This window comes from Cetorhinus maximus, chromosome 18, assembly GCF_964194155.1.
Source record: "Cetorhinus maximus chromosome 18, sCetMax3.hap1.1, whole genome shotgun sequence".
Taxonomy (NCBI): domain Eukaryota; kingdom Metazoa; phylum Chordata; class Chondrichthyes; order Lamniformes; family Cetorhinidae; genus Cetorhinus; species Cetorhinus maximus.
In genome coordinates this window covers 41502156-41516980 of record NC_135896.1, presented here as the reverse complement: position 1 = coordinate 41516980, position 14825 = coordinate 41502156, and the positions used below count along the sequence as shown (strand labels likewise).

The window sequence follows — 14825 nt, the reverse complement described above, 5'->3', positions numbered from 1 at the left end:
ACGGCTTGCCACATTTTCTGGCCCCGCCCCTGCTGCGACCAAGCCATAAAATTTCGCCCAGGTTCTTTTGCATTTTATGGAAGAGAAAGATAAGCATGTTTTGGATGGCAGCTGCAGTATGAATTGGTTGGAGCGGGAAGGAGAACTTCTATATTTAGAAGGAAAATTAAAACTAACATTGAAAAGAAGTGATAACAAGAAGACCATTTTACACCAACCCAATTCAAATTGTTGCAATAAGGTGCATGAGACAATAATTTGCTGCTGATTACAGGGTAGGCAGGTAGGAGCCACCCACCTATCTGTGCATTGCAATGATAGGTCTTGGCTTCAAGTTATTGCTTTTAGTGACTTTATTGTGTAGTAGATTAATCAGTTTATATTGCTGAATGTAGAGATCAAGTATTGGATTGACTTTTTTTGACATTTTAATGAATTACAATGTTTGGATAACAAGCAATTTAAAGTGGTACATTTAAAGTTCATTTATTTTTCCTTCAGGTATTATGCTTATTGCTATTTCCTCTTTTTTCACCCTTCAAGTCACTGTCAATGGTTGTTGAAAGTCGCTTACAGCAGACATTTTTATATTTGCTGTTGAAGATTATTTTGCAAAGGGATCCTTCCAGACAAGGTTGCTCTGCATCCTAGTGACATTTGTGGATATCTTAATTTTTCCTACTCCAAGTTAGCCAGCTGAAAGTCATATGCTTCATTTCCAGGTAATAGCTGTTGAGTTTTGACTGAAGTTGCTGATAGAAGTTTGATGCATTCTCGCTACAATAGAGCAATATGATCACCAGACTCAGCAAAATGATCATCAATAACTTGCGTAACATTGCTGGCAATTGGGAATTACATCTGTTAGCTGGTAAAAAAAAATACAAATAGATCACAAAAATGCAATATTATATCCTTTTGTATCATTACAATATTCTTCAAAATATAAAAAAAATGCACCTTCGCAGTGTACCATTTTATTAGTTTTACATGAAGGATAAGCTAACAGTTTGATAGTGGGCAATGCAGGACAGGAGACTGATTACTCAATCAGACTGACCGAATTCAACCACCGATTGCAAACCAGCGCTTATGAGTTCAGAACAGCCAATTTAATGATGCTAATTTTTTCTTCTCTTCTGGTTTTAAAGTTAACTGGAAACCTGACAAGCACACTTATTTCACTGTAGGTGCCTTCCTCCATCTCCTTCAATTGTGTCATGGCAAAATTATTGTTGCTGTAAAAAGTTACATTGATAACATTTGTCAATTGTACTCAATTTCAACATTGTTATTTAATATGTTCACATATTCCCATTAAAAATAACACAGCACTGCTGAGCCATGAAGAACAGGATGGCAATACAATGAATCGTGCCACTTTTTTACACATACTCACAGAATTAAAACTTGAACCACCTCTGAAGAAATATGATTCTTTCATAACATCTGTGCAATGTAGCAGTCTGAATTAATTATTTAGTGTATCTCCTTTTATATATGTTGCAATACCTTTACTTAACGATTAAACAACAGGTTATTCAGTAGCAGCCATGTCCTAACTAGAACTACATTTCTATGTGTTTCCAATCTAGTTATTTAAAATCTGTCATCAACTATCCCTATAATTTTGAAATGTGTTTTTGCTATTATCTTCTTGAATAATAAAAAAAAAGACTTGCATTTATATACCACCTTTCATGACCTTAGTGCAGTGAAACTCAGAGCAACCTAGGCGAGTGAGTGGGCCGCATGACTGGCCCTCCTTCATCTCAATGGGCCGCAAGATTGAAATCGGGCATGTATACTAACCATGACTCCATAAATAAGGTTAAATACATTTAATATGCACTGAATATTTCATAATGAGTTATAGAAAATGCTTAATCATTCATATATGAATAGAACTGTCATCAACTTCAAATGGTAAAAACAAAAGAGATATTTACATTTACTTACATCATGCTCAGTGCGACTTCTGGTTGGATCTGTCCTCCACAAGCTTTCTTAGATTAGGACTCAGGGATGTTTGGACACTTTGTAATTCAGCACTGAGGCTTCTATCCGTTAGCCTGTTGTGCTTCTTGCATTTGATGTGTCTCAAAGCAGAAAAAGTCTGCTCCCGTGCAGTGCTTTGATTGGACACAGAGCATGGCTCTCACAGTCAATGTTGTGTACAATCAGCGTGCACCTCACATGCCCTTGCCTTGTGTGCATATCACTTTAGTAATACCGGTAAGAAAGAAACTGCGTGAATAGAAACTAGTGGAATCTGGCAAACCTACGTGTGGGCAACAGTCAACAAAATGTCTCATGGGCCGCACTCAGGACCCTGATTGGCTGCATGTGGCCCATGGGCCACAGGTTTTCCACCACTGTCTTAGGGTGTCCCAAAGCACTTTACAGCAATTAAGCACTTTTGAAGCTACATTGAAGCATAGTCACTGTTGTCATGTAGGAAAAGCAGCAGTCAATTGGCACACAGTAAACTCTCACAAACAGTAATGCGATAATGACCAGATAATTTGTTCCTGTGATGTTGATTGAGGGATAAATATTGACTGGGACACTGGGAATAACTCAACTGCTCTTCTTTGAAATGGTGCCATCTGATCTTTTACGCCAACCCCAGGAGCCAGACAGGACCTTGGTACAGAATCGTCCCAGATTTGCACTAAGTGCGGTAGCGAGCGGGTAAAACAACGTTTTACCCACCAGCCGCGATGGCGAATTTTCACGCTGTATTGTCCCAAAACTGCCGTAGTACTAATGCATTCCCGGGAAACATGCCGTTTCCACGGCAAGCGGGCTCTCATTCACTCACCATGCCATCAACTCACTGCTTCATCAAGTCGGGTGCCATATTTAACGTCCAGCCGTGTACACACATCTCAGTGTTTCCAGCCCATGACTAATGCTGGGAAGATGTCCAGAAAAGATAAAAAGACTGCAGCCCCAGGTTTAGTGACGAGTCACTGGAATGCTATTTGGGCACCGTGGAGGCCCACCGTGATGTTCTCTACCACCAATCTGGCCACAGGACTGGCAGCAGCATCACCAATCCATCATGGCAGTTGGTGGCAGTGGTGGTCAGCGCCAATGCCCTGCAAAAGAGAACAGCCACCCAGTGCCGCAAGAGAATGAATGGTCCCATCCGTTCCGCCAGGGTAAGCCACTCTTTTCATCACTCTCAGCTCACACACTCACAAACCCATCACACATCCACAGGGATCTCACACCTCAAGGGACAACACCACTAACTCTCACACACACCCTCACATCTCCATCAGGTTCATACACTCTTGAGCTCACATCCTCATTCATGTCCATGGTGCCGCTCGCCACACAAACATTCCACGTAGTGCCATGTGTCCTTGCTCACACTGTCTCCATCTGTTCCCATCTAGGAGGAGCTGTCTCACATCAGTAGGGAGAGGTCCCAGACCGGGAGTGCAACGGCCCACATTAGGCCCCTCACTCACTTTGAGGAGTGTGATATTGCGCTGACTGGTGAGGACATGGACTGTGCCTGTGGTGACTGTGAGGTCGGAGGCGAACACCCTGTAGAGGATCCTGCACCACATCACCCCTCCCTCAACACAACTGTGCGTGCTCTCTCCTGCTTTTGAGTCTGCTGCCATGCACTAATGGTTTCTACGTTAGTTCAGGGGGAGCTCTGCCAAGGGACTGACACCCTCAGCCAGCCAGCCCCTCAGCTCCATCCACGTCCTCATCTGCAGCCAATAGGACACCTCCTCCAGTAAAGAGCTGGAAATAAGCAGCCTGGAAGACCCATCACAGTGCATACCCACACCCTCCACCAACAAAAAGACACACACCTCGGTGGGACCTAGATCTAGAGCAGGCTCGGGTTCACAATTTGGTGATCACCGCACGGACACATGTCCGCAGCAGGAGGAGGCAGGTTCAGTCGAGCTCCCAGGCACTCGGAGGACTGCTGGGGAGGAGGCCTCTGTGAGGTCCGAGTTAGATTATGAGCCTCTGGATTTGGCCTTCCAACTCATCCTGGAGAGTCAGCAGAAGGCAGAGATCATCATGCAGAGCTGTTGGAAGCCTTCAACAGAATGGCACGTGAGTTGGAGGAGTGCGTCCGCCTGCTCTCTGATACAGTGCTGCCCACATGTACGTGTATGGAGGTCTCCACGGGGAGGATGGCAGATGCCATGGAGGCCCTGGTCCAGCAGAACATGGAAAAGAGTGCAGACCTGCACTCCATCCTGGTAGCCATGGGTGAGCTCCTGCATTGGCAACATGAGAGGGAAATGGGGCACCCCGACCTCCCTCCAGGTGCTCCTTCCCCTCAAGAATTCAGGCCGGCACCCCTGGGCACCTGAAGGGAGGAGGAGCGACAGTTGGACACCCCTGGGTCATCCACTCAGGAATCTCAGAGGCTGTCTTCTCCCTCCGAGTTCCCTTTGCCTGTGAGTCCTTCAACCTCATCCTCTGTCACCACAAAGGGAGCAGCTGGCCAACAAGTGATTCTGGAGGGAGAAGTGTGTGTGGCAGAGCCTTTCGGAGACTCATGTAAGCACTCTCCCACGTCCGTGGATCATTCACGTTTCCAACTCATCCCAGTGTCCTGAGCATTTTCAACGCTGCCTGCTGGGGTTCACTTTCAGTTGTCCATCTGAGCTGACCTGCATCTCCGCCCACCCAATGATCACACTCCCATGCAGCACATGATCCCACCCACCATGACTCTCGTTTCACTTTCGATTTGGACAGCATGGTCTGGTTTCACTGCATTGTGTGCTCCCTCATCTTTTCCCCTCCCCCAGCCACCCATTTGCTCTGCCCCTTCAAAGTTGACCCCCCGGCATCACCTACCACCTCCCCTCTGTTACCGACCATCCACAATCCTTTTCCTTCGGGGATGTCCAGGTGAATGTGCACGTTCTCTTCTTTCCAGAAAATTCCACCCCCGTCCACATTCACCTCCCCAACCTCCTCCTTCCCACCCCCAGAGTCCTCTGGTTCCTCACCAACCACCCGCGCCATCTCTTCTATTGCTACTTTTGGACCCTCACCCTACCACCTCACTCTCACCCTTCCTCCATACCACGCCTGCCCTCAGTTCGCTCCCCAGGTGGCAGACATGGACCTATCTGACCCCTTCATGTACATTCACCTGGACATCCCCCCCTCAGCACGCCTTCCCCCCTTTGCACCACTTCCCCCCTCTGCACGCCCTCCTCAACTCCTGTGAGCTATTTCGCAGCAGAGCCATGTCCATGATAATCCACCCAGCATGCCATGGACATTCCTCCAGTGTGCCTTTGGTGTCGGGCTCCAGCATCTTCTGCTCCTTGGATGGCCACAATGTGAGCAGGGCCCTGGAGGGGTAAGTCCCGACTTCTGCACGTCACACTTTTCAAGACGTGTTCTATACCGGCGTGTTCTCCCGCTGACATGGGCGGACGTTCCAGCAGGGGTGGAGAGGATGGATGATTCTGATATGCCGATGAATTATAATGAGGTTCCCGACATCTGAGGCAGGAAAGTGGAGGAAAGCCATAATCAGATCAGCCATTATCTTATTGAATGGCAGCAGGTTCGAGGGGCCAAATGGCCTATTTTTGGTCCTATTTCTTATGTTCTTAAAATGGGGCTAATCTTTGGTTCCACCAGGATTTGACCATATTTGCATGTTTATAAGAAAATCCAGCCAAAGGGGATGTAGATAAAACTTTCACCCTGCCCCATATCAAGTGGAGTGTGTTTAGGGGAATTGACTGGTTACCTCAGGGAATTCTACCTATTAGGACCTTTGTAGGCTTCATCAGGTTAGAGCTGTCAAGAGACTCATGGAGGTCCCAAAAGTTTCCTGCAAATAGCTAATCCCAGCAACTGATTCCTTTAGAAATTCATATTCCACTCTGACAACGTTGCTTAACTATAGCATTGAAAGAAATGAGTCTGAAAAGAAAATACCTCATAAAATGATTCAGTGTCTAAAATATATAAATTCACAAATATAAACCAACGGGAACCAAGGAAGAAAATACTTGGCAGAAAATTCAGGCTACCACAGAAATTATAGCAGTCAATACAACTTACAGGAGAAATATGATGCTTTCACACAGCAAGAGAAAATAAATTTTATGCTCAGCAGTTTATTTTGCATGTATAATGACAGTGAATTTAGTGCAGGCATTGTGTGATTATGGCTTGGATATTAGCTCTAGGCCATCTGGACTGGCTCCCATAATAAAAGCAAGTTGCCTTTTAAAATGGTATGCAGAGCCACGAGCACAGTTACAGACAAAAATTAATTGCAGAAAGGTGTTGTGTTGACCAGGCACTAGAAAGACAGATTCACACATCTGGAGTGCTAGCACCACAGGGCCTTTAAAAGAGAAAGAAAGCAAAAGCCAGAACCAGGAAATAAAATGACAAAGAGTAATGTTACCCCTGAGAGCACAAAATAGATTAGTTTGGAGGAAAACACCCCTGTGGAGTAGTGAATGCCAAATGAAAATCAATAGTAAGCAGAGTATTATATCTCTTTAAAAGTTATTTAAATTGCATGATGGAAGATTACCTCATAGTTAAACATCATTCTAATGAGCTCCTCTTCATGGCGCTCCTTTCAGAAATGCTCCCATCGCTTGCCATACTTATAAAGTTCATGCACTATGTTGATTTAAGAAAAATAATCAATATTTTATCCTCATTATTCTCTGTGCATATGGCTAACAAAGAAGTTAGAATTCCATCATTTGAATAGCACTGGTGGAGGGGGCGAAGATGGTCAGATCCATTTTCACTTAACCAGCTTCAGCCTCACACCAAGGAAAGTCTGAAACAGTGGATGCAAAAAGGGTCTGCAATTGGTCACAATATAGCTGGTGCCAGGAACTTCAGGTTGAGAAGGGTTACATAATATGCATCAGCACAAATGGGATGGCCAAAATGAGTATTAACGTTTTAGTAGCACAAACAATTGCCTTAAGTGCAAACTGAAAAATCAAAAATGAATCTTTTATGCTGAACTTGAACTTACTTGAGTTACAAGAACATTTACAGCAAAGTGTTTTTATTGCTAGCAGGAATTTACTGAAAACTTTTCATTTCTGTCATACCATAATAGGGTTGCCAACCCTCCAGGATTGGCCTGGAGTCGACAAGAATTGAAGGTCAATCTCCAGGACACTGCTCGGAGCAGCCCTGGAGAAAACTCATAGGGATATTATAAAAGGTTGATTATTTTTTTTTGCCATTTTCTTCGAACATTTCTCTTTATGATAAAAATATTGAAAAAGGGGGGAAAAGGCGGTTTGGCTGACAGTCAGGCATCATCCAATTGGGTAATGAATCTTTTTGTTTTCCAATTGGCGTAGAAAGGCAGTGCATCACAAGGACGGATATGAAGGCCAACTAATGGCTGGAGTGTGGGGTCAAGCCATGTGATGAAACCTCCAGGAATACATTTAATCACCGCTGGCAACCCTGTATGTTAGCAAAAATAATCTAAACATGACTAAGATCTTGCTCTTTATTAATCTTTTTTAAGCAGAGTGGCTTGAAAGTGTCACATGAGATTCTAGCACATGGACTGCACAAAGGTAATAAAACAGGGATCCTTTATTCCAATGGCTTCAAATCTTTATAAACATTAAGTATAAGTTTAACTCAGGGAAACAAACTATTTACAATGGACATTCATGGCCGACCCTCCAGATTCACTAGGATACCACCAAGAGCTTAACTCCTGAACTCTGATGGATAGCAGAGTTCAGTTGGTGGGGCCCTTATTGCTAATTTCCTGTGACCACGTGAACCAGATTACCTTGCCCCCCGCCCCCCACCAAGGCTCGAAGGGAATATTTCTCTCCTCGTGGCTTCTCGAACTCAGAGATGCTGTCCAGATGGTCTGCCTAGATCTCCAGCAGCTATGTGGCTGCACCACTTCCACTTCCCTATTCTCTATCCACGGTCAGAGGATAGGGCAGCCTTGGCTCCTCCACACTGCAACTTACAAGTCCTGGGCTTCTTCTTCTGCTCCTTCCTGCTTTCTCTCTCTCTCTCTCTTCCCCCCTCCTTGTGGCTTCTGCTCCATCCCTTCTGCAGCCTGCAGTCCAGGCTCTGCCCCCAGCCTGCCAAGGACATCATTTTATGGCCTGAGAGGGGCCCACAGGTCGTCCGCATGCCCTGCTCGGTGTCCTCCTGGGCTGATGTTCTCTGCTAGCGGGGAACCCAGTGCCCCGAAGTGGGTGGGGCCCAGCATCCGGCCCCACACAGAAGTCGGGACACTGGGTCCCACTCACCTCCCCTGCTACAGAAGTCTCGTACTAAAATATTGTTATAAATTGAAATTGGATGACTATTCAGGATTTAAATTAAGCTAGGAAATGTTGTCAGCCTGATGGCTTTTGAACATCTCTAATCTTTATGGAATTTCTCCTGGAAGAATTGTATTTATTCAATGGGCTATGACTGTGATTTACTGCATTATTTGCAAGTCGAGACATTATTGGATTGGGAGCCAGGCAGTGAGCATAGGGATGATGGGTGCATAGGACTTATTGCGAGTTAAGGGCAGCAGAGGTTTGAATGAGCCTCAGGTTTATGAAGGGAGCAAGGCAGGAGGCCAGCCAGAAGAGCACTGGACTAGTTGGTCTAGGTGGAACAAAGGCAAGAATGAGGGTGTCAGCAGCAGATGAGCTGAGGCAAGGGCAGTGTTACAGTGGTGGAACAGAGGTGGTGATGGAGTGTATATAGGTTTGGGAGTTCATCTCAGTGTCAAATAAGATGCTATGGTTGTGGATAGTCTAGTTCAGCCCCAGAGAGTGGCCAAAGAGGCATGGGGTCGGTGCCTCGGATATGTTGATCTGGTAGCTCCAACTTCCTTTTGGGTTTTACCTTCCCATTTATTTAAATTTCAAATCATTTGGTTTAGATGACAAAGTTAGAAAAACCTTCTCTTTAAGAAAGAACACTAGAACCAGCAATTTGTGGTACAGTCAAACTCCACACACTATGTCAAGTGCTGGTCCCCTTTGGAACTCCATCTATTGCTTGTAATAATGAAATTGGGAAGTCAGCCACAAACTGTATCAAGATTGCTGGAGCATGGCTGTGACCAATTGGTTAGCATCAATGTCATTTGAGTAGAGCACTCTTTCTATATTCTAAATCTCTGTTATTGGTTATCCTGGTACAATTTCTACAGCGCTAGTACTCATTTTGAACATTCCAGTTTTGCTGATGCACATACGTACCCTACCTCAATCTAAAGTTTCAGCCACTAGTTGTATCGTTACCGATTACACACCCTTTCTGAATTTAATGTTTTAGACATTCCCTGGTTTGGATGTGATGTTGAGTAAGTGAAAATGGAACTGGAAAAGTCTTTGCTCCGCCTCCTTATACTACTATTGTTATTCAGATGATGGAATTCTAACTGCCTATGAACAATATGCACAGAGAATAATGAGGATGAAATATTGATTATTTTGAAATCAAAATAAAGCTGTAATTGTGCATAAGGACTTTAGACTATGGTTTTCGCAATATTTAGCGGGAAGAAATTTTTGTTCCTCCAATACTGGATACCGGACAAATCAGAGGCAGTGGATGGATTGATAGATGTGGCAGGGTGCTATCAGTGCACATGCGGAGTGGATGTGGTCAGGATTTCCTGGTGGGTGTCCTGACGGGCAGGAGTGGAAAATATCACCGGACTGGAAAGATCAATTTACTGCCTTCGTAAAAGTGGTTCGGGATTGTACGTTCCAGCCACCAATTGTGGGCTCCATTTCCAGCTGCAGCACATTGGGAACGTCATTTTAATACATTTGTATTCCATTATAAGGGCTGCTCGCCAGAATCATCTCCCCACATTGGATCAAGCGGGCACATCGGTGTCCGATTAGACCGACGTGTTTCACAACGGTATATAAGCAATGTGCACCTGGCAACCTGCACTTTGCTCGTGTCTTCGAGGTTCGTTCACCTACCTTGCATCGTGCAGGGCCGATTAAACTCAGACTCAACACTATGCTTCACAGGCAGCACCAATTCACTTTCAGGGGGGTGTCAGTGGCAAATCTCTACTTACCAGACCATGGTAAGGCAGGCGTGGCTTTTAATGTGCTGCAGGGCAAGGCCTCCACTGGGGCAGGGGGGAAACTGGCCTGAGGCATGGGAAGGGGCTGCAGGGCAAGGGCTCCACGGCTAGGGGGTAAGAGTGGGGAAGGTTGTATTCAGACCTTGACAAGATGGAATATAATGTGGGAAAATGTGAGGTTATGCACTTTGGCAGGAAGAATAGAGGAGCTGAATATTATTTAAATGGAGAAAGACTGCAGATAGCTGCAGCACAGAAGGATTTGGGGGTCCTCATGCATGAATCACAAAAAAACTAGCATACAAGTTCAGCAGGTAATAGGGAAGGCAAATGGAATGTCGGTAAAAACAAAAAGCTAAAAGCTACTGCGGATGCTGGAAATCCAAAACAAAAACAGAATTACCTGGAAAAACTCAGCAGGTCTGGCAGCATCGGTGGAGAAGAAATCAGTTAACGTTTCGCGTCTTCATGACCCTTCAGCAGAACTGAAGCATAGTCAGGAGAAAGGTGAAATATAAGCTGGTTTAAGGTGGGGGGGCGGGGGGAGAGAGAAGTTGAGGGTGTGGTGATTGTGGAGATAAGCAAGCAGTGATAGGAGCAATAATCAAAAGATGTCACAGACAAAAGGATCAAAGAGGTGTTGAAGGTGGTGATATTGTCTAAGAAAAGTGCTAATTAAGAATGGAAGACAGGACACTCAAGGTACAGCTCTAGTGGGGGTGGGGTGGAAAGACTAACAAAGTTTTAGTTTTAGATTTCAAAATAATGGAAATAGGTGGGAAAAGAAGAATCTATATAAATTATTGAAAAAAAAGGGAGGGGGGAGAAACGGGGTGGGGATGGGGGGAGGGGGAGTTTAAGATCTAAAGATGTTGAATTCAATATTCAGCCCGGAAGGCTGTAAAGTGCCTAGTCGGAAGATGAGGTGCTGTTCCTCCAGTTTGCGTTGGGCTTCACTGGAACAATGCAGCAAGCCAAGGACAGACATGTGGGCAAGAGAACAGGGTGGAGTGTTAAAATGGCAAGCGACAGGGAGGTTTGGGTCTTTCTTGCGGACGGACCGCAGGTGTTCTGCAAAGCGGTCGCCCAGTTTGCGTTTGGTCTCTCCAATGTAGAGGAGACCGCATTGGGAGCAACGAATGCAGAAGACTAAGTTAGGGGAAATGCAAGTGAAATGCTGTTTCACTTGAAAGGAGTGTTTGGGCCCTTGGACGGTGAGGAGAGAGGAAGTGAAGGGGCAGGTGTTGCATCTTCTGCGTGGGCATGGGGAGGTGCCATAGGTGGGGGTTGAGGAGTAGGGGGTGATGGAGGAGTGGACCAGGGTGTCCTGGAGGGAACGATCCCTACGGAATGCCGCCAGGGGGGGCGAAGGGAAGATGTGTTTGGTGGTGGCATCATGCTGGAGTTGACGGAAATGGCGGAGGATGATCCTTTGAATGCGGAGGCTGGTGGGGTGATAAGTGAGGACAAGGGGGACCCTATCATGTTTCTGGGAAGGAGGAGAAGGCGTGAGGGAGGATGCGCAGGATACGGGCCGGACACGGTTGAGGGCCCTGTCAACGACCGTGGGTGGAAAACCTTGGTTAAGGAAGAAGGAGGACATGTCAGAGGAGCTGTTTTTGAAGGTAGCGTCATCAGAACAGATGCGACGGAGGCGAAGGAACTGAGAGAATGGGATGGAGTCCTTACAGGAAGCGGGGTGTGAGGAGCTGTAGTCGAGGTAGCTGTGGGAGTCGGTAGCTTGTAATGGATATTGGTGGACAGTCTATCATCAGAAATTGAGACAGAGAGGTCAAGGAAGGGAAGAGAAGTGTCAGAGATGGACCATGTGAAAATGATGGAGGGGTGGAGATTGGAAGCAAAATTAATAAATTTTTCCAGGTCCCGACGAGAGCATGAAGCAGCACCGAAGTAATCATCGATGTACCGGAGAAAGAGTTGTGGGAGGGGGCCGGAGTAGGACTGGAACAAGGAATGTTCCACATACCTCATAAAGAGACAGGCATAGCTGGGGCCCATGCGGGTACCCATAGCCACACCTTTTATTTGGAGGAAGTGAGAGGATGGAATGTTGGCCTTTATTTCAAAGGGAATGGAGTATAAAAATACGGAAGTCTTATTAAAACTATACAAAGCACTAGTTAGACCACACCTAAAACAGTTTTGGTCCCCTTATCTAAGGAAAGGTATACTGGCATTGGAGGCTGTCCGGGTTGATCCCGGGTATGGAGGGATTTTCTTATGAGGAGAGGTTGAGTAGGTTGGGCCTGTACTCATTGGAGCTTAGAAGAATGAGAGGCGATCTTATCGAAACATATAAGATTCTTAGGGGGCTTGACACGGTGGATGCTGAGAGGTTGTTTCCCCTTGTGGGAGTATCTAGGACCAGAAGGCATAGTCTCAGAGTAAGTGGTCGTTCATTTATAACATAGATGAGGCTGAATTTCTTCTCTCAGAGGGTAGTGAATCCGTAGGATTCTTTACCACAGAGGGCTGTAGAGGCTGGGTCATTAAAAATTTTCAAGGCTGAGATACACTGATTTTTAATCAGTAAGGGAATGAAAGGTCATGGGGAAAAGGCAGTTAAAGTGGAGTTGAGGATTATCAGATCAGCCATGATCTCATTGAATGGTGAAGCAGACTCAATGGGCCGAATGGCCTACTTCTGCTCCTTGGTCTTATGGTCTTATAGACACATGACCAGCAGAGGATGGTGGTGAGGAAGCGTCCTCACCACCAGGATGGAGACAGAGTTAACTACAGAATGACATAAGCGATTTTAGGCCAGAATGGGAGGGTCGCTGAGTGAAGAAGTGCTGCAATGTTGAGCTTGCAAAGACTGTCCTTGTCCCAGTCCAGGCAGGAGAAGTGCATATCAGCCCAGTCTCAGCCGTGCCCGGGATGTTGTGTGCAAGGCATTGTCGTAACATCATGTAAGTTAGTCCAGGGGGTTTCCGGCATCCTACTGGGCCGCAGATGGCACACTCAGTCAGGGGAGGCATCTACAGCCTTTAGTTGGGGAGAAGGTATTGTGGGGGCATTAGAGGGTGTCAGAAGGGGAAGATATATGTCAGTCTGTGCAAGGGTCCTCAAGAAGGGGAGGGGTGAGGTCCAACAGGGCATAGGCACATCTACCTCACCATGTTCTGAGGGTAACAAAGGGATATCCACCACAATCACAAAGGGATGAAGGAATACAGTGGAGGATTGAGAGCTTCCTGGAGGGAGGGAAACCTGAACATTAAGCTCCTCCAGGATGATGGGAGGGATTCCCACTCTCACACAGGAAGGGCCCAAGTTGGTCTGGTAGTGAGACCTCAACATGACCATCTTCCAACCTGCAGCTATGGTGCAGAACAAAATTAAAATGAGGAGATACTCTGCTGGTGAAGGCCCTGAGGGCCGATTGGAAGGCAGGTGCATGCACTGGGGAGGTCAATTAAAGAGGCACCCAACTGAACTGTGCATTCCCAAATGAGGAGAGATGCACAGCTGAGACATGTTAGGAGCCTTCCAATGACAGTGCAGGGAATCAGGAAAGTGAAGCTATGATGTGCATTCATGCAAGACTAATCCCGCAAAGTGACACTAATCCATCTGCTTGTTTTAACCCCTTGCTCACAGCGTGGAGATTCCCCAGAGCAGTAATGCACCATAGAGCAATTGGACAACTGGACAAGACTCAGATGCGTGTTAGAATCGTGGCGCTGGCAGCTTCACAGAAGAGAAGCCTCAGGCCCCACTCAAATAATCTCAGTCCCTGACTAAACATTTTCCCTCATGTTTATTAGAGTGCAGTGAATGAGGATCTCAGCACCTGGGCTGAAAGCAGCATATCCAAGCACCTGGCCAAAGAAACCTCATAGCAGTCAGTCATGTAAATGGGTGGGGGTGTTGGTTGGGGCAGGGAAGGTGCACCTTGAAATGCGCCGGCCTGGATTTTTGGGGCAATTAGTCTCCGATACTGGAACAAAGCCCTTGAACCCACATTCACTTACAAGTCATTTACAGAAATAGGACCTTTGCAGGCTGATGCTGCCTCATGTCTGTTTCTCATTGATGCTGTAGAGAGGAGACCAGCGGGGAGATGGAGCCCGAATATATTGCTGCCCCCATAATCGTATACAGGCAGGAGAGGAGGAGGAGAAGATTGCGTCAGAGGCACTAGGCTTGCCAAAGGGAGGAGCAAAACCCTCAAGACCAAGGGGCATCAGGGCCCCATCCAGATGCAGAGGATGAGGGTTACAGAGATGTCGTGCGTAGGTGCCTCGCAAGACCGAGATGTACAGAACTCGCAGGTCTTATCTGCGGATGAGCGAGAGACAATGTCACCGATGCCTCAACATGTCCAGGAATCTGGTGATTCAAATTTGCCACGAGACCTGGGAGGGCATCCATTGTCACTGGCTGTGAAAGTAACTGCCACACTGAACGTCTATGCGAGTGGCTCCTTCCAGAGCTCCACTGGGGATCTCTGTGGGATTTCTCAAGCGTCCAGACACAAATACATTCATGAGATCACAGATGCCATTTTTGCCAAGGCCCACAATTACACTAACTTTGACGGAGATCAAGCAAGCCAGCACTGCGCCTTGCTGCTACTTCCGGATTCCCACAGGTGCAGGATGCCATCATCTGCACTCATGTGGCTATGAAATCTCTTTGGTAACAGACACTGCAATACATAAACAGGAAATGCTACCACTTACTCAATGTACAGTTGGTCTGTGACCAT

At 46.3% G+C, this 14825-nt stretch overlaps 1 protein-coding gene across 2 annotated transcripts in view; it reads right to left on the bottom strand.

Moving 5' to 3' along the window:
• Positions 1–405: 405 nt before the first annotated feature.
• The window catches only part of c18h14orf180 (chromosome 18 C14orf180 homolog), a 64011-nt gene continuing 49591 nt past the window's right edge, over positions 406–14825 (bottom strand). For both annotated transcript variants that reach the window (XM_078563335.1, XM_078563336.1), the window contains exon 7: positions 406–868. In XM_078563335.1, coding sequence (XP_078419461.1) covers positions 669–868 — 200 coding nt within the window. In that variant the 3' untranslated portion in view covers positions 406–668. The remainder of the gene's footprint in view (positions 869–14825) is intronic.